The sequence below is a fragment of the Falco naumanni genome, chromosome 17, assembly GCF_017639655.2.
Source record: "Falco naumanni isolate bFalNau1 chromosome 17, bFalNau1.pat, whole genome shotgun sequence".
NCBI classification, from domain to species: Eukaryota; Metazoa; Chordata; class Aves; order Falconiformes; family Falconidae; genus Falco; species Falco naumanni.
Genome location: NC_054070.1, coordinates 5,964,533 through 5,991,672, shown reverse-complemented (window position 1 = coordinate 5,991,672; position 27,140 = coordinate 5,964,533). Strand labels below are relative to the sequence as shown.

Below are 27,140 nucleotides of genomic sequence, written 5' to 3'. Positions count from 1 at the left end.
GGACCAGACGCTGCCTGCACCCCGCGGGCCCGCCGACCCCCGGGCCTCTCGCCTCGGGCCCGCGGCGGGGGGCGCCGCGAGAAGCCCCTCGGGCTGGGACGCTGCGGGGGGAGGCACCGGGGCGGCGGGAGGAGGCACCGGGGCGGGAGGCACCGGGGCGGAGGGAGGGGCCGGGGGTGGCTCCCGCCCCGCCCCGCCCCACCCCCGGTGGCCGCGGCCCCGCTCCCCGCGGCGGGGATGCCCGGCTGGGAGCGCGGCGGGGGCTCTGCCAGGATGAAGAAGCATCACTCCGTGCAGGGCACCTTCAGCCGCCTCTTCGGCAAGCGCCACGCCAGCCCCGCCGCCGCCTCCCTCTTCGCCACCAACCCGCCCTGGAGCCTCACGCAGGAGGTGACCTCGGACAGCGCGGGTGGCACCGGTCAGTGTCCGGGGGGGCGGCGGGGGGACCCGGGGGGGCGGGGGCGCGTTGCCCGCCCAGCCGGGAAGCACCGGGCGGGGGGCGCGGGGGCCGCGCGCTGCAGCTGCGACCCGCGTTCGGCTGCGGAGCGGGGGGCGCCGGGCTCCGCGCTCCCTCCGGGGCGTGAAACTTGACCGAGGAGCAGTTTCGGGCCGATAAGTACTTGCGAAGCCGTTGTTTTTTCTCGCTTCCACAGCGCTTTCCCACGCCATGTTAGATCTGCTCCTGCCCAGGTTGGGGTTATTTACCTGTAAACCTGTTTCTTGAAGGCCGGTGCGCGAAGGGGGAGTTGCGGGTTGCATATTCCTCAGGATTTATTTGTATTTCTTTGTGGTTTTAATTGCAATACTGTGCCCTGGAGGCTCATGTAGGAGGGAGCCAAATTAATAGTAATGGAGCCAGGCAGATAAAAGATAGCGCTTGGTGGGTAAAGTTTGGTGGCTGTGAGACTCCAACAAACACTTTACAAGCTGGAGAAGGGAAGCGCTGCTCACTGGGCTGTGCGATGGGGAGCATTGGCCACGGAAGCTCTTGCGAGGTGGTTACACCCTGAAGGCCAAGCTGGTGAAACAGAGATAAAATGAAAATGTGACGGAGAGTTTCATGCAACTCTCAAACACCAAAGAAAAACTGCTGATTTCTAACTGTTGTAAATCTGAGGAGGATTCAAGCCTCTCTCTGATGTGGTTTGGATTTAAAAAGAAAGAGGAAAAAAAAAAGTCGCTGTGCCTGCTTATTACAAGCCTGATTTCCGTGGCTGCAATTGCAGTACAAAGGCATTCCTTTCAGGTGTGGGGAACTGCTGTGCGGATCAGTTTGCAAAGTGAAAGCCAGGAGTCCTTGAAATCTGAGCATAAAGCAAAGCTGTTGAATCACTCCTTAGCATCCTCTCGGCTTTTATATCATTAATTTAATTTGTGTAGGGTAGGGTGACACACCGAAGCTGAGTGACCATGTTCGGAGTAACGCGTGCTGCGGCGTGGGCTGGTTGTGGCGAACGGGGAATGGCACGCTCGCAGCTAAGCAGTCCAAGGGGCAGCTTTATTGTACCTTGATTTCCACGGTGCCACGGCCTTACCTAGTGAAGCCTCATCCCTGGCCATGTTTCTTGAACATTGGCTGCATAGCTTCATGCCACCGCCACTGCCAAAAGGAGTCCATTGCTTCTGCTAATCCCCACCTTAGTTTTTCATACAAAGTAAACACAAGTTAGGCAATGTGGAATGGGTGTAGGTTTGCATGTCACTGACTCAGAGATTCCTGAATATAGTGACTGATGCCGCCTCCTCTCCTCGCTGTGAGCTGTGGATATCCCAGCGTCAAACCTGCTACACCTACTCCAGGTGATGCAACACCGGAGTAGGAAGAAGTTCCATTACTTGTGTTGCAGATTGCTTATTTTATTTCCCATGACTGAGAGGACACTAACGTCTCCGAGACAGGCTGAATGTCAAAAAGTGGCCAAAGCATAGCCAGGGCCAGCGGCTTCCGACAGCCTCCGAGGGTGTGTTTCCCGATCCCTCCTTCCAGGAAACGAAGCTGGTAGAGCACAGGTCTTACTGGTGACAGGCTCTTAGCAGGCAAGTCCTGTTTATCTAGCAAAGAAAACACAACTACAAGCACTTCATTTTACTTTAATTAAATGCATTCAGGTTAGCGATGCTTAGTAATCTAGGATCAAAGACCTTGTGATCTTTAATCCAGTTTCTCACTGAGTTTACCTAGTGTCTTGTTTAATAGAAAACTTTCAAGTTTCTGAACTACTCGATTGCCGCTCCACAGAGCTGTCTGAATTCAAACTCTCATGTTGCATTAGCCTTAATCCTTGCTGCTTTCTCGCCGAACGTGGGGTCACCCAGGGGGTTATGCAAAAGCAATCATTTGCTGACATCTCTGCTGTCCTCGCGACTCCAGCAGCTCCTCTGTGCTTGGGCCCCTCACAGGCAGGGAAGGGTTAAACTGTTGGTAGGACCACACTAAGTGAAGTGCAGGCTAATTAGTATTTTGAAAGCTGAAGAAAATGTCATTTTTTTAAAGAATCCTGTGTAGTGGGAGAAGTTTGGGATAAAGGGGAGGATGCCATGACTGACCGTATGGACAGTGATAGCATGATGGATACTCCTGGGTGTATCCCAGGGTAACTTGTGGTGTAGTGGGTGGGAGAAAGGAAAAGCTTGCATGCTTGCTGGACTCAGTGGCATTTTTCAAGGCTGTGTGGAATTCATTTGCCTTCAAACCATACCTTCAGCAGAGGCTGTGGTAGCTCATGCCCAGCCCCTGGCGTGGTCAGGTTCTTCATTCCAGCTGTTCATGCAAGTGCTTTTCTGTGGGAACACTCACAGAACCATTTGCCTTCCTCCTTTTTTTTTTTTTTTTTTTTTTTTTTTCTTTTTTCCCCCTTCACTAAACTTGGTGTAAAGCTCTGTTTCCCTGGGAGCTGCTTGCCTGATCTGTGCCTGGCCAAGGAGGGCAGAGACTTGGTGACCACCACAGCTACATGCCATGGCAGTCCGTGATGGGTTGGGGACCCCAGCCATCGGGTCTGGCAGTGTGTGGAGGGCACAGGCAGTGCTTCGGGCCAGCGAGGGGCTGTGTGGGAGCAGGGGCACGTGGGAGGGAGCAGGGACACTGGCTGGGGCAGTAACCAGTTGCTTGCATAGTCTCGGTCAGGGACTCTGGGGCACAGCCGGTGCCCCAGGCAGCAGCCCTGCTTTGGCAAGCGCTGCCTTTGGGTTTTGGAGGCTCAGAAATGCAGCCCAGCCCCTTTGCCTGCATGCGGAGCTTATACAACCTTCACCTTTCTGCTCCTTGGCTTTTAATCGCTGTACGATACTTGACAGAAACAGTTTCTGTACTTCACACTTTCACATGGGGTCAGGTTTGAGGACTGTGCTTTCAAACACAGCTTTTCAAAAACAGCTTTTAGGGAGGGTGGGGAAAGAACCCACCAACTTCTTGGTGTTTGTGTTTTGGGGAAGAGAGGGAGGCTGTTTGCTTCTTCCTTCTCACTGAAACCACTATCGCAGTCTGTTAGGTGGGGACACTCCTGCAGTTTGCTCTCTGATCACAGCCATTTTTCTTGCTTTTCCCCCTTCCTCCTCAAACCTTGTTTTTTCTTTAATGTTGGTCTCCTTGGCTACAAATTATTTGTGTATCTCCTTCCAGCCAAGGTGGGGTTTACATGCTTCAGTGCTTCTGCTTGTTAATTCATGCTGTTAATCAGACACAAAGAACGTAATTAAACTAATTTTATGAGCTTTATTCACTGTCAGAAATAAACCGGCCCAAAAGGTGTGGTTCAAGGTAAAAGCACAGGGCTGGGAACCCAGAGTGCCCGATGGCTTCTCCTGCTTGTAACACCAAGGCTCTGCAACCGCTTCCTGCTGTAGCGTCTCCATTCATAGCAGTGTTTCGTGGGAAGACATTCAGAGCGTTTCTCCGTAAGGCAGGCTGAAGTGTGAAAGTGTTGTGACAAGCACGGTTTGTCCCCCCATACCAATTGCAACAGGGGTCAGAAACCAGTTGTTCCAGCAGCATGCACGAGGATGCTGTGGGTGCTGGCGGTGTCCCTCCGCAGCAGGGAGAGCGGCTGTGGCAGCCCCCTCCTGCTGCCCTCAGCCGATGGCAGCAAAACACGGAGGGGAAAAACCTCCCTGGGCAGCCCCCGCATGTCCCATTGGCATTGCTGTCCCCGAGCGGTGCAGTGAGCCGCTCCCCTCCGCTCGCCCCGCTGCTGCTCAGCACAAGCCAGGGGGCAGGGACGCCTCTGCTGTCCCTCTCCGCTGCATAAGTGACAGGGACCTGTTGTCGTGATAGGGCTGAGTGACGAACCTGTAATTAACTCTGCCCTTTAATGAGGTAGGCAGGTGAGGAAGGGCAGGAGCTCTCTCCCTCCAGCTGGTGTGGTTGGTGGTCAGGCTCTGCTGTTGCCTCCCCCCTCAATTCCAGCCGCTGACGGGTCAGCCAAGGTCAGATTCTGCCCAAGCTTACCAGCTGGTTTGTCACTTCTGTGGTCACCTGCCCTGGACCCGCGCCGGCTCTCCTGGGAGTCAGAGCCTCGCGGCACTGTAAAGAGATGATCCGGTCACTTCTGAAGCTTTTTCCTTCCCTAAATGTAATCTGGGTGGGGAGTGCACTGAGTGCTTGTGCTAACTGTTGACCCTCTTGAGGTAAGTTTAAGTTGGCTACTCTTCGAAATAAGCCTTTCAGAACAGGCTTTGATGTCTGTGCTCATTAAACTAGAGCATGTGGAGCTCTAGGGAGGCTCTCTGTGCCTTGCAGGGGTGTGACAGCACCTGCCCGGGGGTCCTGCACACCCGGGGCTTCCCCCTGCCCTCCATCTCCAGCTCAGCTCCAAAACACCCAGCTATTCCTCCAAATCTGTCCCATGTTATTTTTCCTGTTGCCCCAGATGCAGTGCTGCTAACAGTCTTCTCTTCCCCTCAGGTGATGTGATTGAAGTGTATTATGGTGACAATCGCTTTGGGACGATGACTGACTCTGGCACAGCAACGCTTAAACCTCGTCCGAGAGTCCGGCCACTGCTGACTTTCTTACCCCTTGTGAGTATCCAGCTCGCCGCTGGGATTTGGTACAGCAGCGTGTGTGACTGGTGCCCAGAACCAGCCAGGCTGGCTGCTGCTCTCATCCCCTACCTGAGGGAAGAAAATAAATGAAAAGCAAAACCACTCTATAATAATGCTGGATACGAGGGATTAGGAGGTGATTTGAGTTCAAGGCTTGTGTTGGACATAGGCGTGGTGCTCAGGCGAGAGACGTAAGCATCATCAGACTTGCATTTTCAATTAAAAAAAAAATCGCTGAGTGTGTAGATGATAGATCTGGCTTGCACTGCATTTTATCTAACCGCTACTGTCATATCTCTCTCTGGATCAGGCATGTTGCTGGAGAGAGCAATAGCAAAACTGTGTCCTGTTTACAGCAGAGGAACGAGGAGGCAATGCAGGAGGTGTTTGTGCAGAGTCTGATTTTTCAATCTCTGGGTGAGGGAAACCGTTCCCTGCAAAGCTGCCAGTGCTCCCGTAGCAGCCGGGTGCAGGGACTGGAGCAGCGAGTGCCAGCACAGCTGGACAGCTGGACGCAGGGGGCTCGGAGGTGGCTTTAACCCAGCTGGGACTCCAGGAGCCACACGTGCTCCTTGTAGGCTTCCATGCTCTGCTGCCAGGTGTGCTGAGCGGGCTTTCCTCCCCGGTGTAGCGCACCTTTCCAAAGGTCTTATCCCTTGAAGGGTACAGTGAAGCGGACGATTGCTCAGAAGTGTTCTGGAGGTGGCAATAGCTAAATCTGTGGGGACACATGCAGGTCACTGAAGGCACTAAAGCACTTAAAAGCCTTTGGTCTTGACAAGGAAATCCTCTCTGAGAGCAAGGGATGTTTTCCCTTGTATAACCCTGTCTTTTAGAGCAGCCGTCACCTTCAGCAGAAAATGGGCTGGTCTGCTGTCACCTGGGTGCAATTAGGAGCTAATGGAGTTGTGCAGGTGTCATTGGGAGGACAACTGGGCTGCAGGAGTTTATATATCTATTTGAGAGCATAATTAGGAAGTTATGGGGTTATACAGGCTTTAAAAAGGGGTTGTGCCCTCTGTGATGGTTTCCAAAAGATCACAGCAGGTGAAAATCTCGTCTGGGATCTGAGTCAAGTAACTGTAGGACCAGTGCCTGAGAAACTCCTCTCCAGTAGCACAGGTGTGGGTGTGCAACTGTTGCTGGTACCCCGTATCACCAGGTTTTTAGAGTGCAACTGGCCTTTCGCGTCTTTTTAGAGCTTTCTAATGCTTTACTACTAGTGGAAGTGTATGTGGCAAAGGAATAAATAGCACCAAGGTCCCTGTGACAAATACTCAGGGCTGTCACCCTAGCCAGGTGCTTGCTTCCTGCCTGCAGAGGCACAGCTGGTCCTGGGGCTCTCTTCCCCCTCAGTTGCCTTTGTGAGGGTCCCTCACAAACCTGTGCTTCTTTTCCGAGTGTAGCAGGTTTAACTGAAGAAGTTAGTAGGAATAAGCAGTGTTTTTAAGGACCAGTCTGTGTTGGATATTTGCATTACCTTGATTAGGTTTGATGATGATTTGATCTGGCACAGACACTTCTGCTGTCACATACATATCTGCACTGGGCTGTTCAGCAGCTCCCACCTTAACCCTTTCTTTCCACCCCCACACCGTCCTGCGCGGGGGGAGGCTGAGAAGCAGCTGCCTGGGTAGCTGTGAGTCAGGAGGACGCACACACCCTGCCCGGCAGCGGGGCCGCTGGGCTTCGTGTGCCTGGCAGCTCCCCCTGCGCCAGCAGCTTCCCCCCAGATCACCCGGCCCTTGGCTGTCCCCAGCTGAGTCGCAGCAGGGATTGCAGGAGAGGGGGCTGCTCGGGTACCACTGTGTCCCCCTGCCCACCCGGCTTCCCAGGCACTGCAGGTGCAGGAAGGACTTTGGCGTCCTGGGGGAAGAAATTCCTTTGACCACCAATCTGCTTTAGCTCTGCTTCAAAACAAGGAGTTTAGGGGTAGCTCTTTATATTCGGAGAGACCCTTGGCCTCTCTGAGACCCCAGGATGCGAAGCATTTGTGTTTTGGTGCGGTTTTTTTGGACCTGGTCTACATGATGGGTAGGAAGCATGGGCTCCTGAGAGACTGGGTGAGCTGGGGACCATGAGCACAGGCAGGCTCCCCTTCACTGGGGCCAGGGGTACCTAACCCTGTTCCAGCACTGAAAAGCCATTCCCGGTGGTTACAGTGAAAGCTCCCCCCAACAGGATCCTCGGCATACATAAATCTGATTCAGGAACTGCAAACTGGAAATGCAGGTTCCTGGCACACCAGGAGCGCAGCAGCCTGCTCTGAACCAGCTGGAGGTTTGCTGGGCTGGTCACACCCCAGCAGACGCAGCAGCGGGAAACAATCTTTCTAGTCATCTCTGGGGACTGGCAGCGTGCTGGAGATGCTTTCCATTTTAGAAGCCAGCTCATGACGTGAGGATGGGTGGTTTTTGAGGGAGAAGCTAAGCATTAGCAGCTGCAATAGAAATTTTTGGTGTGAAACAGGCTTGCCCAGTTTTTAGGATCTGTTGGAATGACATGTCCAAAATTACCACTCGTTTATGAAATGTGGACTGTTTCCTCCAGCTTTGCATAGATCTCTTCCGACTGCCATTCCCTCTCCACTCCTGTCCAAACATGTGACGCATTTGTTGCTTTTAATTCAGCGCTCAGGCATCTTTGTTTCCCTGTAAATGAGCAGGTATCCTCAGTGTGCCCTGCAGACTGGCAGCAATGAATTTCCATAGCAAATGGGGACTGCTGGGTTTTTTTTCTTTGTGGTGTTTATATCTCACTGTTCTGCACAATTTCATTACCAGCTCTTGAAGTGCCTCTGTCAGCCTTTGCCTTCCCTCTGGCTTTCAGCTGAAGTTAAGGATCTTTCCTCTGCCTCGTACTGTATCTGTTGGGACCAGTAAAAGAGGGCTGAGATGAGGCTGTAAGGCTCACCTCGTGTTTTGCTACTACCAGATCTGTCCTAAGGCCCTGTCAGACCTTGGCTTGCCCATCATCCATCGGCACAAAGCTGTCTGATCAGTTGTGCAATCCCAGGGATGCAAATTCCCACTCGTGCTCTCCTGGCTCACCAATACCTGGTTCATTCCCCTGTGGTTACAGGGGATCTTTGGTCATCTGCAGGGCGATGGACTTTGCAAGCAAGGCATGTGTATTATCTTATTCTGCCAAAAGCTGGGGGATTCCAGGGCTCTTCTGAAGGAGCCCCGGCTGCTGCTCTTAATGTCGGCTCTGCCCCAGCGGCTCCTGTGTTCCTGCTACACCCAGGGCAGTGAGTAACGATAATGTGCAGTCTGAGCCCTGCATGGGGCTGGCTGTATAAACCCAGCGTGACCTTTGATTGAGGAGACTTTGGAATCCTATAGCAATCTCTTGTAAAAATAGCGATAATGCCAGTGAAAGGCAGGGGACACTGGCTCAATCATTATCTAGGCGTTTGTATGCAGACAGCCACCACACTGAGCGGTGCAGGCTGATGGCCAGATAACTTTTCCTTTGCACAAGGGGCTGTGAACATCTAATGCAAACGGCTGCCTGGGGTGGACAGGGGTACAACAGAGTGGACCCCGGAGCCTGGGAACCGGACGAGATGTCCCTGACCACAGCCCATGGGGTCTGCGAGCTTGTGCTGCTCGTGGAGTGTCATTTCCTTGCTGTGGGTCTCTCCCAACGCTGGTATGTGAAAGTCCAGTCCACTGCCTCAGTCACTTAGATCTGTGCTGACAGCCTGATTCAGCACCGGTTTGTTTTTGGACATGGGTGCGTTAGTGTACATTTCATGAGCAGCTCCAGCCCCTCTGCAGAGCAATCTTAGCAGTGAGTCACCGGAGAAAAGGAGAGGCTTTCTGCTGCTGGCAGGTGTACGGGGCAGGAGCCCTGGTCAGCACTCTAGGTGAGTCAGCGTGCCATGAATATCTCGCCATGGGTAGCTGTAATTATCCAAAGTACCCTAGCTGTAAGCATCCTTGCAAATGTGTAGGCTGCTAAATTGCATGGTCCTGTACCAGCTAAATACACTGCTGAGTTTTCAGCATGAACACGGAGGGAGTAATTGAGAGTGAAACACAAACCGCACAAATAGCAGTTTTCCCCAGAGTGTTCAGCTATGCTGGTGCCAGTTTCCCAAAAAGCTGGAAGTCTGTCCGTGACTTCAGTGTGGTGTGTACGTGACTGCGGCATGAACTGGCAGTGTTTGCTGGAGAGCAATACCCACAAAAACCCGTGGGAGCTATTATGTTTGCTTGGTACGTGAATGGTGAGAAACTGGTGCTGCTGATTGTGGGCTGGAGAGCCCTAATCTTGGATGCGAAATAGCCGTGCCCCTCTCCAGCCCCTCTGCGCCTGGCCAGCGCGGGGGATGTATCCGTGGCTTGTGCAACCCTTGTCACTCCACACATCCCCTTAAACCCTGTCAACAGCAGGGACCGCACGGTCTTGGGAATGGCCCTGGGTCCCATCAGGCTGCTGTTTGTGTAGACAAATTACCAGTGCGCAGGCGAGGGCCGGCTTGTCAGCGCTTCGCTCTGATACCCTGGGCATAAAACTAACAGCTCCCTTTTCTGAACTATTGCAGAATGCCCAAGAATCCCACGGGGTGGCTGTGCCAACGCCGTCGGTGCCAGAACACTTTGAGGAAAAAGCAGCTCTTGGTAAGGAAACTTCTCTGCCGAGTCCTGGCCGGCTCTGAGCACTCGGCAGTACCATGCCCTTGGGGAAGGAAGGATGTGTACCGAGCTCTGGAGCAGACAGTCTGATCATGAGATTTTCATGCGAAAACAGAGTCTCCTCTTAATTATTTTTTGAAGTCATTGAAAGTGAATTCATTTCTAAGGGGTGAGGCGTAGTGGCTGTTACAGTTCAGCAGGCTTTAGACAGCTGCTGAGCAAAATAAACTGGCTTCCTAGGAGGACAGCTGGCTGGAGGCGATGCCGGCCGTCGCAGCGCTGACGGAGAAGGTGCTCACACCGCCGTGCTCTCGCTCTTCCTTGCAGGCTCTGGCTCCCAGATCAATGGGAACTACCGAATGTACAGCTCTGTGGGGGACCTGCACCTGCAGGCTCTTGAGGGAGATGACCTGGATGAAGACATCCCGCCGCCACCGTCGGTGCCCCCACCACCCCCTCCAATGGCACCAGCACCTCCAGCCTCACCAGTCCCGCCACCACCCGAAATGCTTCCTCCGCCGCCACCGCCACCACCCGAGACAGTGCCGCCACCTCCCGCCATGGCACCGCCGCCACCTCCGGCCTCTGCCCTGTCCTCCCCCAGCACGCCGGCTCCTCCAGACTTCATCCCACCAGCCCCACCGGGTGCCTCACCGCTCAGCTGGGCCCCGGCGCCTTTCGCCACCGGCATCTCCAAGTGGAAGTCCGAGACGGTGCTGAACACGCGGCAGGCGGACGCTGAGGGGCCGCTCTGCCATGCTGAGGCTGGGGTGCCAGCTGTGCCCACCCCGAAGGAGAGTCTGCAGCCCAAGCAGTGTCCCGAGCCCCACCTCACCTTCCCCAGGTCCTTCAAGGTGCCTCCCCCGGCCCCAGCCCGGTCCTCCTCCATCCCGGTGCCGGAGAGCCAGCCGCCCCGGCAGGAGCCCTTCCCCAGGCAGCCTCATGCCCGGCCTCCCCTCCCACCGTGCTTCACCATAAGACCCGCGGCCAAAGCTCACGCAAGAGGAGAAGCCGAGCAAAGAAATTCCCCGTTGCGTCAGGCTGTCGCGAAGCCGGCTGTGCCCACACCCCCACCGCTGAGCCCCAAGCTGGCTCCAGGGCTCGGCCAAGGGACAAATCCTGCCAGTCCCCGGTCCCCACTGCCAGGCTCTGAGACGGAGAAGGTTCCCCAGCCGAAACCAGCTGAGAGAGACTCTCCTCCAAAGCCCGAACCTCTCTCTGCAAATGACCTTGACCTTCCCCCTCCGGACTACCCGATCTGTGAGGATGACTGGAGGGATGCCAGCAACCTGAGCAGGCTGCGGCACGAGCTCTCGGCCCTCCTGCGCTCCCCACGGCGGGAGGAGAGGCCGCTGGAGAAGCCAGCCGCCCCGCGGCCCACGGCCGGCGGTACTGACCACGCTGGCAGCCATGAGCCCAGTCTCAGTGGGCCCCAACCCGCGAGACCCGCCGGGAAGGACGCGCAGCTGCCCACGGGAGGGGAGAGTGAGAAGAAGGAGGTGCCCAGCAGCCCCCCCCGGTGCCAAGGGGGGCTCTCCCAGCATGGCGCTTCCCGCTCCGGAGAGCAGCCCGACCACGCAGACCCGCAGCGTGATTAAAATCAGGAACGAGTTGGAGGCTGTGCTGGCGCTGAAGAAAGAAGGGAAGCCTTGCCTGGGGCTCGGCACCCAGAAGCAGGGCACCGAGGATGGCGGCAGCACCCCACGTGTGAGGAAGAGCCCCCCAGACCCAGGTGAATCGGTGCTGCCAAAACCATCCCCGAGCCCACTCCCAGCACCAGCGGCTGCAGTGGAGAAGGATGGGACGGGGCACGAGGACCATCCCACCCCTGCCGTTAGCAAGGCCACAGAGATCTTGATCCCTGATCCAGGGTCCCCCAACAGCACCATGAGCCCCTCAGACCCACCTCAGGCACCAGCAGAGGAGCCCCCTGCTCCCACCTCCCCCACGCCCCCCGTTTCTCCCACCCAGAGCCCAGCACCCCAGCCCAACACAGCTGTCTTCCAGTACAAAGTGCACCGGGCTGGAGCCAGCTCAGCCGAGCAGCCCGGTGGCTCCAGCTTGGCTGAACCGCCCTGCCCCGCGAGCCTGGCTCGGAGCCCCCCGAGCGCCTCGGCCGCGGGGCCGGAGGAGGTGCTGATCCACCCCGTGACGGGCGAGCGGGTGGAGCGGGGCTCCCCCATGGCGCTGCTCCTGGCAGCCCGGCAGCGTGCCCAGCGGGGCCGGCAGGGCGCTGAGGTGGGACCTGTGCCGCGGGTGAAGCCGCCCCTGAAACTCGGCAGCGCCTCGTCGGACACCACCTCCACCAGCTTCTACCGCCATGAGTCCAAGCCCTGCTCCTTCACCGTGGTGCCCCGGCCGCCTGCAGCGGGGTCAGGACGGAGCAAAGTTCCATCCTTCTCCAGCTCCTCGGAGCAGGGCCGGGACACGCGGGCGGTGGGCGAGGCGCAGCCCCCCAGCCTCCCCGGGCACCCGCGGGCCTCTGCCGCCAGCCTCCTGCGGGGCCTCTTTGAGGCCGGGCAGCCGACCCAGCCCGGCCCAGCCCGCCACGACGTGCCCAGGGAGGAGGAGAACAGGGAGACGGCGCTGGACTACGGGATCATCCCCCCACCCCCTGAGTTCAGCAACGAGGCGGACGAGGCCGAGGGACCTCTCCCACGTCAGGAGAGCCGCAAGTGCCCCAGCTTCCCCGACAGCAGCCGGGGCTCGGAGGCACCGCGGTATTTCAGGTGGCCCGGCTACGGCCGCAGCTACGGGGGCAGCCGTGAGCCGCCCGCCCCGCTGCCCTCGGAGAAGAGCAGGAGGAACGGGGACCTCGTGCCCCAGTACCCCGATTACAGCAGCTCTGCCGGTTACTTCAGCCGCTGCCCGAACCCCCGCCCGCTGATCAAGAAGCGCCTGTACGTCTCTGAGCCCGACAGCTCCTACCCCCGGGCAGCTGCAGCTCCCCGGGGCACGGGTGCCCTCTCCTCCTACGTCCCTGGGGGATACAGCTCCCCGGCCGGGGAGGGGGTCCGCCGCCTTGGCTCTGCCCACAGGAACGGCCCCACGAGCACGCAGGGCAGGCGGACGTCCATTGATGCCACTGGGAAAGCAGCGCCGTATGGCAGCGCCGGCGCCGATGCCAAGTACAAGGGGCAGAATGGGGATTTCTCACCCACCAGCATGGTGGCAGCCAGCAGGTATGTGCCGCCCTGAGCTGACCCCTTCCCTGTGTTCTGTGTCCCCTTGAGGAGGAGGCAGGCTGGGCTCTGGGCAGCAGGGGCCTGGGGGAAGTTGTTGCCCCGTGGCTCGCGCGGTGCTGCTGGGCTGCGCTGGCTCGTAGCCGGGGTCTCCTCCCGCCGCCTCGCCCCGGGGCCGTGGCTGTGGCATGGCTCCTTCCTGGTGCCAGCCGTGACCCTGGCGCCCATCGCTGTGTCCTCCCCGTCTTGCTGAACAGGGATGCGAGGCAACAAAAGTCACCTTGCTCCACTAGAAATAAAATAAAATACATAATTGCAATATTGAACAACAACAAAGGGTTTCCTCGGCTTTCAGTGACTTTCCCTGTTTTCCCTCCAGACCTGCCCACGGCAGCTCGCCGTACGGCGGACCTACCAACACCTTCACGGTCAGGCCTGGGACACGACAGCCCATCTCCTACGCCTACCAGAGCGGCCACCGATAGGTTTGTCCACAGGGCTGCTCCGCCGCCTTCATCCAGCTGGGAAGGGGTGAGAAGGTGCCTGGGTTGGTCGTCTCCTTCTCCATGGGCACCAGGGATGGTCCCAACCCAGCCAGCAAACACACTGCTTGAAGCCGCTGCTGCAGAATGCGGGGAGTGAACCTGGGACTTGGACTCTTGTCAAAGGACCGTCACGGAGAGTAGTTACTACAGAGGTCAGGCTGCTGCCTTGTTACGTAAGCAAACATGGTTTTCCTTCTCCTGTTTCCCTCCCGCCCTGTATTATTTTCAAAATTGCAGCCTGATAGGTCTAAGAAAACCAAAAAGCATCCTTAGTTCTCTTTGAAGAGCATCCCCACTGGAGAGATTGTTTTCTGTTTGTTTTCTTAATTGGTTTAAATCCAACGTGTTGGGAGTAGGGAGAGACCAAGTGGGAGCTGTGCATAATGGAAGCGAGCTGGTGTATAGCTACGTGTAGGGGATTGAAAATAAGAACGTGAGGCCAATGGGATAGAAAAGCATTTAGGATGTCTAGATCCTAACCTCTTCTGTCCCCACCTCTTTCAACAGCCTTGAGCGAATCTGTTGTGCTGGTGCCTTAAAAACAGCTCCTGGCTCTCAGTGCCTGTCCTGCCGAGCTGGGGGCAGCTCTGCCGCAAAGGGCTGAGCCCCCTCCTCTGGGGGCCCTTTGCTTTCCTGCACCTTTTGGTCACTGTAAATGTTTCTGTTGGTAATTATTCCTCATGGAAGAAGGCTGTGAGGCCTGGATGGCTGGCTGCAAAGCACTTTGGAGACCTCAGACATTGAGCAGCCCTTCTTTTCCTTTATCAGCTGGTGAGTGTCAGTGACTCGCCAAGGTGCTGTGCTGATGGTGCTTTCCTCGGGGGTCTCTTGCCACTTCGTGCCTATGCAAACCCCACCTCTAAAAGCAAAGCCACAGAGTCCTTATAAACTGTTATACTGAGACTTGGCTTTAGTTTGTCTGATTTGGGGGACTAAGAAGCTAAGTTCCAGCGTGGTTGTGGGTGCTCCTGGTGCGTGGAATGCCTGCAGTGGCACACCGAAGGGGAACAGCGGGAGCCAGCTCCCTAAGTGCTTGTCCGGGTGCCGGACCTGCGTGCAAGCCTGTCCTTGCTTCCCGCCAGTGCTTCTCCGAAGGACCTAATGATGGCTGTGGGGCAGGGTGGGAGATACAAGTAGCCTTAAAGAAGGTATTTCATACTACAGAGCAAGCAATACAGTGCCACAATAGCTGACCAAAGTTCTGAATAGCCAACTTGCTGAAATTAGAAATATATAATCTTCCTCATAGGTAAACTTGCTGAAAATCACTGTAAGATAAGTGTAAAAACTTGTAGAGAATGTTTTCTAGTCACTGACAAACTAAAAGCACTTTGAGACATTAGTCTATTTTTATGGAAAGCACTTTCTATTTTCAGTACTATACAGTATCATTAGTTCCACTCCAGCTTATCCTGTGTTGCATGCACGTATGCATGTGTGCATATAAGCAGATTTTGCTCTACAATTCAACTCAAAATTCAGTGATAAATTTTCCTTCACGGTGGAATTTCCAGAAGTTTTTATTAATGTCATGTCATTGAGTTCTACGTTTTATGTTATTTCCAACTTTATCTAATAATTTAACTGCTGTTTCAAATATTGCAGCAGCTTCAAAGTATTCTGAACTTTACTTTGCTGTGAATAAAATGAAAACCCAAGTACCATAATCAGTCTAATAGCTAATTCAAATGGCGTTTTTATGCCAGTAAGTCACAGTGACTTGAAAGATTCCCAGACATGCTCACCCCAGCCAGTATTGAAATAACACATTTTAAATATCTGGGTGTTTGTTTTTTAAACAATGTTTATGGAGAAAAGTGACTATGGAGTAACTCCCTGGGTATTTAAGTGTGCCAGTGTCATGTAGAATAGCTTCTACCCCCACCCCGCCCTTAAAACATGGAAGTTTTTCCGTAAGAGGAGCATCTTGAGCATTCTTACTTACCTATGGAAGTAAAGCTGTGACACTGCTTGGGTGGCTTCAGGGTCATGTCTTAGCATTGGATGAAGCTTCACCAGCTTAACTTGAAACAATGAAAAAGCCTCTCTGACAATATTGCAACCTCATTGGTTTTTCTTCCTGTTACTTTTTTTCCCCAAAAAAATTATTAAGTTATAACTGCAGATTAATTCTCAAAAGCAGTTTTAAATTTAAAGGCTTGTTGGGAGACTTCAGCCTTCAAGATTGACTTTGCCCAGAAATGGAGGTGGGTGTGTGCAACTTTACCCCTCAAAAGTTCTCCTAAGTGTAAGTGTATCCCCAACACAAGTTGGTTTTGGTTTGGTGGTGTTTGGGGTTTTTTTTTGTTTGCTTTTAGGGTTGTTTGTTGTGTTTTTTTAAAGTAAAATGTGAAAACTCCAAGGGTGGCACTTGCTTTGAATTTCACTTTTAGTATTTCACCCAGACACGCAATTCATATGTAGTTGTAATTTGGTGTTATATAGTGCGGAGTGTCTTGTTTCTAGCAGACAGGTATTTGTTTGTATTAAATATTAGAAGCATGATAATGTAAGTCAGTTTTATGAAACAGCCATTATTCATTCAAAGAACACCCATTCTGGGAATGCACAGTGGACTAAGCTATAACTAAATCAGCTAGGACTTGGCTCACAGTTGTGAAACTGATTAGCATGAATGTTTTAAGCAATGGAACTATTCTATTCTTTAAACACTTTGGGCTATCGCAGCTCCTTCTGAATGCCTTAAGCAAAATTCTAGTTATTTCAGTAACAACTAGACATCTATGCTGGGGCCATCGGGAACTGTTTGTGTTACAAAGAAACCACTGTTGGAGTGGTTGGCAGCCAAAGCGCTTACACAGAAAGTTAAATCCCTAGTGAAGAGCGAGGATGCAGGGATGGGGAAGAGCTCCCTCTTCCTTGGCCAGGTAACTGTCAGGATAGCGCATAGATAAACTGCACTCTGATTCCCGTTCCTGCTCCTTCCCAGCTGTATAAATTTAGCAATAGAAGAGGAAGAGACTAAGGGGTAGCGATGGAGCAAAGCAACCTTATAGCCTTAGCACTGACAGCAATCTTGCAGCCTGACAATGGAATTATTCCCACATCAACCCTCTCTGATGCAGTTTGGTCATTCAAGTCTTGATACAACTTAAAATCATCCCCTGCAGCTGCCTCTTCCTCAAAAGTACCTGCTAATGTCGTATAACTGAGACCTTTACTTGTAAAGTGTTGAACAGTGTCTTATTTATGAGTGCCATTGAACCTTCTTGCATTAAATATGTCTGGACGTATTGTTTTATTGCATGTGTGATCTGACTTTTTTTTTTAGTATGGCTTAAGTGGTCCGTCTGCTGTTAAGACTGATCTTTGCATGTAAGATTAAAAGGACAGGGAAACAGCTCAAACTGGCCTCAGCAACTCTGAATTTCAGCTTTCCTAGGGCTTGGTCCAATTTCTGCTTACTGAGAGCTGGCAATTTTAAGTGTTTTTGGAAGCCCAGTCAAGGAATGCGCGGGCAGCTAGCCCTAACTGCCCTGTCACTCTAAACACCCCTCACATCCAGCTGCTTAGGTAGGCTGGCAAAGGAGCTCGTGCAGTTCAGCCTGTGCTGCTTCTATAAATAGTTCTTGGTTTTGAGTGTTTCATTAGTAATGAAACTTGCATATTCATTTGCAAGTCCTAACTAGAATGTTGTAGTTAAAACTGAAAGCACAGCATGAGCAATGCAAGCAGCACCATAAAAGGCAGGCTTGTCTTCGTAGTGGCTTACTCTCTCCACTCAAAAATTACACTTATTTACATTCTCATCTCTTTAATCCAGCTCTGGCTACAGAACCAGGTTTTTATGAGGAAAGTATGCAATGAGTATCTTGAAGCTTTTACTCTAGCCACAACGTATTTACAGAAGTGTCCCCAAACCTGAACAGCATGTAGTGCAGAGATGGTGTGAGCATACCGCAAAACCCAGAGAATTCGCTCCACCTCCTCTGCAGATAACTACAAAGTCAACAAACGTTGGTGTGGTATTGCCAGCATTTCTGCCACGCTGCCTGCATGTCTGTGGGACTAATACAGCCTTGCTAGCAATGGTACAACTAGGAGCCAAGCTAACGCAACATGAGTGACTCTTAGATAAGCTGTCGCTCTTCTGGGTTTCTCTTGTATACTTGATTCTTTTGCCATCACAAGTGGTAAAAGAATAGGCACTTTTTAAAGAACTGTGCAGATGTTGGGGCAGATGCTGCCGTGGCGCTTGTCAGGCTGGCAGCTGCTGCCCTCCTGTGGCAAAACAAAGCCTTGCCCAAAGATTTACCAGATGCTGAAATTATTTTTTTTTTTTGGTATTGTCACACCAAGTCTTTAAGCAATTGTAAAACCAAGATTAATACATCAGTAATGACCTTTGTTGTCCATATAGGCTTCACACCTTGCACCATCATACTTTTTGCCATGGACTTTTGTATTTTGCTCACAGGGTGGCAACGTGAGGAATGTACTGTGGGTTTAATACTTGACATTTGACGCTTTTATTTTTAGCTATGCACAATGGAAACCCTACTTCAGGTTTTGGAAAGAAAAGCTTCCTGAAAATAAACAGGACTTAGAGCGTGCCTTGCACCAGTGCTGAAGAATCGTAGTACCCTAGCATTAAACGGTAATACGGTGCACATTTATTTAAGAACGGTATTAATTTCAGGGACTGAAATCACAACTTCGACTGTGTGAATGATCTCAGGTGGCTCTTCGATACTACAGAAGTAGCCCGGTGAAACATATACCCAGTTACAAATGAAAACTATGATTTATTTAAAAACAGTCTTCCACTTTTTCCAAAACAACTTTTTCACAAACAGCACAAGACCTGTTTTAGTTTGCAGTACACATCAGAGGTCCGTAACAGGTAACTCTTCTGCTTGTTCAAGGGGTACTTTTGAGGAAACTTGTCAGTTCTTATAATCAGTTACCTTTTCCTTGTCATACACTGCTCTAGATGGAGAAGTTTGCTCTGTAAACACCTATATCACGTGGGAATTAAAAAAGCAGCAAATGAGGTTGAAAAAGATGAAAAAAGTAGAGAGCCTGGGAAGGCTTAGTCTGCCTAAAAATCTCTTGTGGGCTCTGCACAATGTGGATCAACTAAAACCTGTGTTTATGCAGGGGTGGAACTGCATAATGGAACTGGAAGCGGTGTACATCTTAGTGTTGCCATCATGCTAAAGAAACAGGAGTAGCATTCACTTCGATAGTATTTTTGTTTCATTAGTCAGGACCTGCTTTATTCTGTCCAGGAGCCTAGAGCAGTGGCAATGCATGCAGAGCAATGATTTTTTTGTCAGTTAAGTATGTTCCAGGGCAACAGTTTAGTTTGAAAAGTATGTGGTATACTACAGAAACACCTCTAAGGATTACATGGAGTCCATTTTGGGGATTCTGGGAATGCGTGACCCCCTCAGTCACCAGCACAAAGTCACTTATCACAAGTGCATAAGGAGGCTTATTTATCACTAAGCAGAGTCTGTTTCTAGGAGCAAGCAAACGAAAACTGAAGTCCTTAGTCCAGTTTTTCCCCTTACATAAACTTTTGTTGGCAGGTCTTATCTCTGAATAAGTTGTCTTCAGCACAGAGGAGATGAAGCACGGTGTCAAACAGTGCTAACTTCCTACAGTTAACAGCCCCTTTGAGCTGGCCTCAGCTGCCAGGCCAATGCTGAGCATCACAGGTCGCAGTATCACGTGCTATCACGAAGGTGTTTAATTACAGGGCTACAGCTGGGATCCTTATCACACAGCATCCGAGACTCCTCACACCAAACGCTGCTATTCCGATACCAGCACATAAACAGCGCTCGCCACAGGATCCACGCTAGCAGATATTGAAGACCAGCCCTAAACCAAATGCTGCTTTAAGGACAACAGTGGTACCCTTCTAGTCTTTAAATGCTAACATGTCTCCTCGTTGGGTTGGAAGAATTTATTTACGTAGCAAAGAACTTTACACGAAAGTGAGGCTCTCACATCCAACTAACAAGAGGTTCTGTTTTTAACCTCCCCAAAAAAATGCTTCTATTAATTCCATGGATGGTTTGCAGAACTGAGGGAGGGATCAAGTCCTTTTTTCTTTTTTTTTTCCCCCCAATTATACCTAATTCCCTGTCTCTCTCCTCTGTGCCTGAAGTCAATTTTCTTTGGGTAAAATACTGAAGTCTTATCACAGGTGAAGCCAGCTCCTGAGAGGGTAAAGCTTGGTTTGTAACTAACTTATGCCTAACTCAAAATTACTACAGGAATCTTCTTAGTCACAAGCTTCAAGGCAGACAACAGACCATACCCACTCCAGTTCACACACACCTTTGACTTCAGCAGAATCAAAGTAATGCCAGGAAGGAATTTGGACCGTGAGTTTATAAAACTATTCTTTTACACAGTTGACTCCAGAAGCTTCACCAGTTGGTATGGGGACAGTGTGATGTAAAACCTGATGATCCCATCCAACTGTGGTGAGCAAGGCATTGTCTGAAGGAGACCATGATAAGCCTTTTACAAAGTCTTGATGAGAACGGTTTCTGAACCTGGAAGACACAAACAGTCCGTTAGCCATAAAGCATTGTCACTTAACAGTTTATGGGCTTCTGCAATTCCTAACTGCTAGTTTATTAGAATGATGCTCCCCCACTTAAGCAGAATCATGTTTTCCACTCAGCATATGGATAAATAACCAACTTAATGGGAAGGCAGCAAGACAAACAGCCACAGTAGTGAATACAGTCCGCCTAGTACTTACACCTCTGAGAGCTCTGAGTCAAGAACAGCTACTGAGCAGTCTTCACTGATCGAAGCCAGTAAGGGTGAACTAGAGAGGACAGAGATGAGACCACAGTTAGAACAATCAAATACAAGAAAGCTTCTTGAGGATAAACTTGTGAAAAACACACTTAGTGAGCTGACCGAGGTACAGTAAATTAACACACTAAGTCTTACAAAAATGTTTTCTTCAACATTTGGCAGGTTGCCAGCATATGAAGCAAGAATATTCTATTAGCATTGGAAAGCAAGTAATCCTCCTTCAGGCAGAGGTGACTGTAATTACAAAAATTCCCACAGTGACCAGGTAAATAAATCTGACTACTGCCAAAGTGTTCTCATGTACATTCACACGTCTTATAAAAAATGAGATATTGTTCGTTTTCCTCTATTCTTCACTATTTATCTTCTTGATAAAAAGACCAAACCTAGTATTCATACATTTATTCTAAAAAGAAATAAGGCTTTCAAGTGTACGTAATCACACATTCTATGCCAGTACATCAGACTGTACCTATGTGCAGAAAATGCAAACCCTGTGATACTTCGGGTATGCACAGTGGCGCTGAGGGCAGAATCGGGATTCCTTGTGTCTACTAGTGCAACTGTTCCATTTTCATCACCTTTAAGAGAGAAAGAATGAAGTTATTAGCAGAACTGTCATGAGAACAGACAGACCTTGGTTTGTCTGATGAAAGTCAAATAATAAGGTCACTTCTTACCCAAAGCAAAGATGTCACTTTTCTGTGGATGCCACATGACTGAGGTAGGGACGTGATTACAGGCACTGCAAACTGTGAGTAAATGAAGTGGGATGAGTGTGAAAAGAGTGAGCACAAAGATGTTGCCGCACTATCTCATTTACCACTGCTAGGCCACTAAGACGAATATTTTAACACTTATTGTACTTCTGTGATAGTTAGACTCCTTTTGGTTTTAATAGACTTTTCTGCCTAAATGGTCACACCCCTCGATTTGTCATTAGATGTAGCGAAGTCTGGCATAAAATAATTTGTTTCTTCCAACAAAAACTCATACACAAGCAGTGACTGCGTAGAGAAACATACCAATTCGAGTAGCTGGTTTGGGGCATCTGGTGTCCCAGAGTAGAGTTCTGCTGTCCTACAAATCCAAAGTGAACAAAAAGGTTTTTACAATTTCTTTATGGTAGGGAGTAGGCATAAATTCAGATTCACTGCAGAACTACTATTGACCCAAATTCAAAACCACACCACCTCTTCCTTTGTGTTGAAATGATGCTGCCGTTAACTGCAAGTTAGCTCCTTCAGTCATCCCCAGGACAAGCCAAGGAGCTCCCACATTTTAATACAAACCTGTAGAAATCAGCTTGGTAAGCCGACTGTCAACTCATCAGACTGCAAACTGAAATAACACATGTATGCAGCTTGCAACACAACAGGTGGTTTCTCAGTAAGTGCATTTAACTGTAAATAACTGAAGCTGTATCTCATTTTTATTGGGTAGATTTAGAGAACGAGAGAGAGAGAGCTTTACCTCAGCACAGGACAGGAACACAGTGTCCTTACCAGGACAGGAAGCCACACATGTCACTGAATCGGAGTGAGCTACCAAAAGCACAAAAGGATAAAGAGGCTCAAAGATTGTATCCAACTTTCCCAAGTATTCCCAAGGACCTCTGAAGGCACAGCAATATAAATAGGAATAGTTTATGCCCAGATACAGGGTAACTTCTACTTGGTAATAGCCAGCTGCTTTGTACCAAACTGATGAGCTGCCAAATCGAACCACAGCCACTGCAGTCAAGTCCCTGTGACATGCACAAGCTTGAGGAAGACTCTCCAGACAAGAGGTCAGTTACAAAGGGGCTGGGGGGAGAGGATCAAGCAGAGTATGGCCTCTGCTGTGGCTGGAGATCACAATACCACATCTCCAGAGATCAACATCTCCAATGTGCTGCTGTTCAAAACAAATATGGGTTAGGAGATCACACAATCGTATGCAGGTGAAGGAAAGATTTCAGTACAGAAGTAGTACTCTAAAATACACTTAAGAAATGCATGGCAAGGTAAGCCTTACAGCATTCGTTCTGCAGACAGAAATGAACAACAGACAAAATAAAAGGCTGTGTCAGAAACTTTACAGACTAGTAAACATTAGATCACGGCCCCAAGCGTGGCTCAGTAGGTGGGAGACAACCAGTGATGCTGCAGCAACCAGTGAGGGGCCAGGAGGAGCTAGGGGCCAGGGCCAGCGTGGCACTCACCTCTGTAGGAGTGTAGCACCGTTTGCTGTGGGAGGTCCCAGACCTTCACGCTGTGGACAAGAGTGAGCAGTCAGCACCCAGCACCAGCCCTAGCACATGGCAGCCGGCCTGGGGCCACTCACCAGAAGTCCATGCCACCGCTGACAGCCTGAGTGTTGCCGGCCAGGACGGCCACCGTCATCGTGATGTCATCGTGCTCGTATTTACAGAACTTGTTAACGATGAGGGTTTCGTTCTCATCCAGCTCCCACAGCTCCACGGCGCCTGGGGGAAGCCGGGGGAGCACCCACCTCAGCGGGGGGGTGAGGTGGGGGAGACCCACCTAGAGTGGGGGGAGTGAGGGGGGGGGACACCCACCCAGAGTGAGGGGGTGAGGGGGGAGGACCCACATCTGCCGGGCGGGGGGGTGAGGGGGTGCACACACCTCAGCCGGGGGGGGGGGGGGATCCCCATTGCTTACCGGAGTCGGAGGCCACCAGGATGCCCCTGTCCGCCACCCAGCACAGGTCGGCGACACCCGCTTCCGTCTGGACGCCGGCGGTGCAGAAGCCCTCGCTGGGGGCGCGGCGGGGGTCGGCGAAGACCCAGAGGGAGCCAGTCCAGCAGCGCCCGCTCAGCCCCGAGGCGCCCAGCAGCAGGGCCCCGTCTGCGGGAGAGCCGAGGGGACAGACCGGTGAGCGCCCGCCGCCGCTCCCTGACAGGCCAGGCCCGGCCCGGCCCCCCGCGCCCCCGCTCCCTCCCCGGCCCGGCCTGCCCGCGGCCCCGCTACCTGCGCGGTAGTGCACGCCCTCCAGGTGCCGCTCCATGCAGGCGGGCGCGTTGGGCGGGATGTTCCACTCGGGGCCGGCCGCGGCTGCGGCCTCCCCGTCCGCCGGGGCCGCGGGGGGCGGCGGGGGCTGCTCGGGCGGCGGCTCCTCCATGGCGGCAGCGGCGGGAGCGGGGCCGGTGGCGCCCCCACGTGCTCCCGCGCCGTTGCCTCTCGCGAGAGTTCCCGGCCCGGCCCGCCCCGTCGTGCTCCTCTCGCGAGATCTTCCTACCGCCATCTTGGTGCGGAGGCGCCCGGCGGTCACCGGGACGAAGTGGGTCGTGTCGCTGCCCGGCTCGGCCCGCTCGCCATGCTCTCCCGCCTCGTTCTTCGCGCTGGTGAGCCGCGGGGGAGGGGGGGAAGTACCTTCTGCCTGGGGTGGGAGTGGTGGGCAGTGGGTTGTCCTGTCCTAGCTGAGTTCTGTCCTGACGCCCTCGCTGCCCCTCTTCTTCCCTCAGCCCCGGCTGCGCTGAGGAGCCTGGCGCCTCCCGTCGCCGTGGGGTGAGTACCGGGGACGGTCCGGGGCCTCGGCATGCAGCCTGAGGGCTTTGACCTCTGGCTGGGGCCTTGCGGCGCCGCTGGTGAACCGGGTGGCTCGGCTGGGCTGGCGGCCCCTCCTAGTCACGGGCTCTGAGGAGGCCTGGGAGCGACTTGGAAATCTGCTGGTGGTTGTTTGGAAATAACGTTGCTCTGGGGTTTTGTCTTTATGTTTCTAATTAATGTTTTAGCGTTATAAAATAGTTACGGTCGGCAGGAACCTCTGGAGGTTATCTAGTCCCACCCACTTCCTCAAAGGAGGCGTGTCTAATGAATGCCAGCCTATTTAATTGGAAATGTGTGTGAGCCTTATCTAAGGGTGGCTTTTTTGTGTTGGCTTTTGGGGTCTTTTTAATAAGAAGCTTAATAGAAACTCTTTTATTGTTTATAGAGTATTGCACACCACAAGACCCCTGCATACCACTCAGCAGTGTTTGGCTCCTTTGCCACCTCTGCCTGAGAAAGGAGGAGAAGTTCGTTATGGTTTGATCCCTGAGGAGTTTTTCCAGTTTCTCTATCCTAAAACAGGAGTTACAGGTTAATAATATGCTTTTACTTTTTTCTAAAAATGTATATGTAGTGATTTAGTTCTGTCCACTGCTTCTGGATGCTGAAAAGGTAAAACACTAGGGAAGATTATTTTTTGCATATGCAGAAGGAGGGTGTGAAGGATGAGCCAGTGCAGTGCTTCCTGGCTCTGAAGCTAGGTACCTGTGCTTCAAATAAAGGCTAAAAGAGCATCACGAGCTTGGTCTTGCAGGGGAATTTATTTGCTTGCTGACCCTCAGAATATTTAAACAGAGACTTTTGCTTGATTCTGAATAAGCAGAAGCAGCACATCCCATGTAAGGTGCAGGTTGCTTCCACTTCTGGTGAGCACCCTTCCTTGTGGTGGTGTTGGGTTTCTACTTTCTGTTACAGTAGGAGGGAACGTTTCCTGATCTTGTAAGCCTTAAACTAGCTGTTTCTTAGGTCTGACTTCAGTGAGCCTCTTTATGCTTTGTATAAATAATGCTGTTCGTTTTCTCTTTAGGTCCTTACATGTTGGGAACTGGACTTGTGCTTTACTTGCTTTCTAAGGAAATCTATGTTGTTAACCATGAGACAGTTGCAGCTGCCTGCATATTATCAGTCATCATTTATGGTGTAAAAAAATATGGGTCTGCTGTAGCAGCTTTTGCTGACAAACTTAATGAGGTAATAAAAGAAACCAAATCAAATGTAGTAGTAACTATTCTAAGTTGTTTGCTTAAATATTTAAGAGTACTGTGTCCAGGCTATCATAAAAATCTGAGTCTTGATATTTTCAGAATGATGCTAAAATAAGGTATAGGTTAGATCTTATGTTGGTGGTGTTGCATAAGTCTTAATAAAACATGCCAGCAGAATTTTTTTTTGAAAGAATAGTTGATTATAAACCTTGATTCTTCCCTCTTGCCATCCTTTAACCTCAGCCCTGGCACAATCCAGTTCATGCAGACATTTTTCAAATGTTAGTGCAGAACTTCAGAAGTAATTACAGATCGCTGTTAACTACACATCACCTTGCATCATACTTTCATTCTGAAACATATTTTTTGTTTCTTTCAGGAAAAAATTGCTGAAGCTTCAGCTGTGAAAAATGCAGCTATCAAGGACCTTGAGACTGCCATTGAACAGGAGAAGAAGGAGCAATGGCGGGTCGAAGGCCGCAGTTACCTCTTTGACGCTAAGCGAGTACGTAGTTGCAGTGCTGCTGTTCATTTCCACTGTGATCTCTGCTATGTAATCTGGGTGCCTCTTAAACTGCTAACAAGTAACAAACCATTTACCATCTGTGTATTGCAGACGGGGCCAGTTCCACCTGATCTTTTGTTATAGAATGTGTTCTGCTGTGTTCTTGCTGAATGTTAACCTTTTAATTTCATTTTCTTTGTCTAGAATAATATTGCTATGTTGCTGGAAACTAATTATCGAGAAAGATTACTGACAGTGTACAATGAAGTAAAGAAAAGGCTGGACTATCAAGTGGCTATGCAGAATTTAAAGCGTCAGAAAGAACAAGATCACATGATTCAGTGGGTGGAGAAGAATGTGGTTCAGAGCATCACACCTCAACAGGTACTTGCTTTTTTTAAAAATCTGTTGTACATTTTAGCCTGTACAAACATTTGCTGTCCAGTGATTCTGGCTTAAGCCAGAAGATGATAGGTCATCTTTGGGTGACTTCTAAATGTGGCTGCCCGGCATTCCTGCTGCTGATTAAAAGCTAATGAGTCCACTTACTAGGTACCAGGTGCTTGTGTTGCTGGTGATTTAAGCTAGAATCATGTGTGGTGTTTGTTGCAGCAGAGCTAAGCTTGTGATAAATTGTGTAGGTAACAGGTGAGGGAACTCACTTGTAAAATTCTCATGTAAGACAATGGCAGTTTAAAATCTGCAGATGGGCTCTAAATGTCCTTTCTCTTACGGGATGAAGCTGAGAAGAAAAAAAGAAAACATGTTCCTAGCACTGCATGCAGATGCTTTAATGCAGATCACTGTTTGGATTTGAATCTCTGACTTAATGAGCTATAATTCTATCCCTTTTAATCTGTAACTCATTTTACGGGTCTAGAAAGGATTATCTAAAATGCATTAGAATGCATATTTTGCTTGTTTCAATGTGTTTCATAAAGTCTGTCATCTGAAAGCTCTCTTCCTTTCTTTTGCAGCAGAAGGAAAGCATTGCAAAGTGCATTTTGGACCTGAAGGCGTTATCGAAGAGCGCACAGGCAGCAGTGTAGCTACGTCTGATTCCACTGACATTTGTCGCATTACTGTTGGAAACTGTGTAATTCTAAAGTGTCATTAAACAAACAAACAAAACAATCTGCTGTCTTTCACTAGCAGTAGTGACAAAGATTTCCTTTTTACGTTTGAAGTAGCCAGATCAGTCACATAAGCCAGTCCAATTAGTTTGTAGTGGGCAATTATTTGCAACCGCAGTATGTGCTGTTCTGTTTGGTTCCTTGTTTGGTCATGAACACTTCCAGAGATAACAGAACTTCACAGTGAAAAATCTGGTGCTAGTACAGTGGTCAGGTTTTGGTTTAGAATTCTGTGTGATAATGACCTGTAGATATTGGCTGTAGCTGTAAATGTGTTCTAAAATCAAAATGAGTGCCAGTGCTCTTGTTCATCTGGTCCAATACTGGGAGGTCCTCTAAATGAACGTCCTCATTTTAAAAGTGTACTGGAAGGACCACTTCTCATAACAAAGCTTCAAGCAGCGGTGAAAGCACCTTCCTGTTCTGTGGAAATGAGGGCGTAGCTGGTAAGAAACTTATCAAAAGCTACCAGAAAACTTGGCTTCAAGTGAAGTCACCAATATTAAGTTTAAAACAATGAAATGGA

The 27,140-nt window shown here is 51.0% G+C and overlaps 3 protein-coding genes across 3 annotated transcripts; 2 read left to right on the top strand and 1 right to left on the bottom strand.

Moving 5' to 3' along the window:
- Positions 1–217: 217 nt before the first annotated feature.
- On the top strand, positions 218–16,675 carry C17H6orf132 (chromosome 17 C6orf132 homolog). Its single transcript, XM_040616359.1, is given in 6 exon segments — positions 218–418; positions 4,904–5,019; positions 9,596–9,671; positions 10,014–11,197; positions 11,199–12,868; positions 13,248–16,675. Coding segments are annotated over 6 exon segments (3,333 nt in total). The 5' UTR covers positions 218–237; the 3' UTR covers positions 13,354–16,675.
- Positions 16,676–18,159: 1,484 nt separating this feature from the next.
- WDR77 (WD repeat domain 77) lies at positions 18,160–23,466 on the bottom strand. The gene is made up of 10 exons (XM_040616355.1): positions 23,193–23,466; positions 22,884–23,069; positions 22,546–22,687; positions 22,424–22,473; positions 21,694–21,764; positions 21,246–21,300; positions 20,901–20,972; positions 20,693–20,801; positions 20,159–20,227; positions 18,160–19,946 (listed from the first exon to the last, which is right to left on the bottom strand). Exons 1-10 carry the CDS (start codon positions 23,464–23,466, stop codon positions 19,787–19,789), a joined length of 1,188 nt encoding a protein of 395 aa, XP_040472289.1. The 3' UTR covers positions 18,160–19,786.
- On the top strand, positions 23,445–26,615 carry ATP5PB (ATP synthase peripheral stalk-membrane subunit b). The gene is made up of 7 exons (XM_040616357.1): positions 23,445–23,566; positions 23,687–23,729; positions 24,157–24,302; positions 24,799–24,962; positions 25,356–25,481; positions 25,686–25,865; positions 26,459–26,615. The coding sequence occupies exons 1-7, from the start codon at positions 23,539–23,541 to the stop codon at positions 26,528–26,530; spliced, it is 759 nt and encodes a 252-aa protein (XP_040472291.1). The 5' UTR covers positions 23,445–23,538; the 3' UTR covers positions 26,531–26,615.
- The last annotated feature ends 525 nt before the right edge of the window (positions 26,616–27,140 follow it).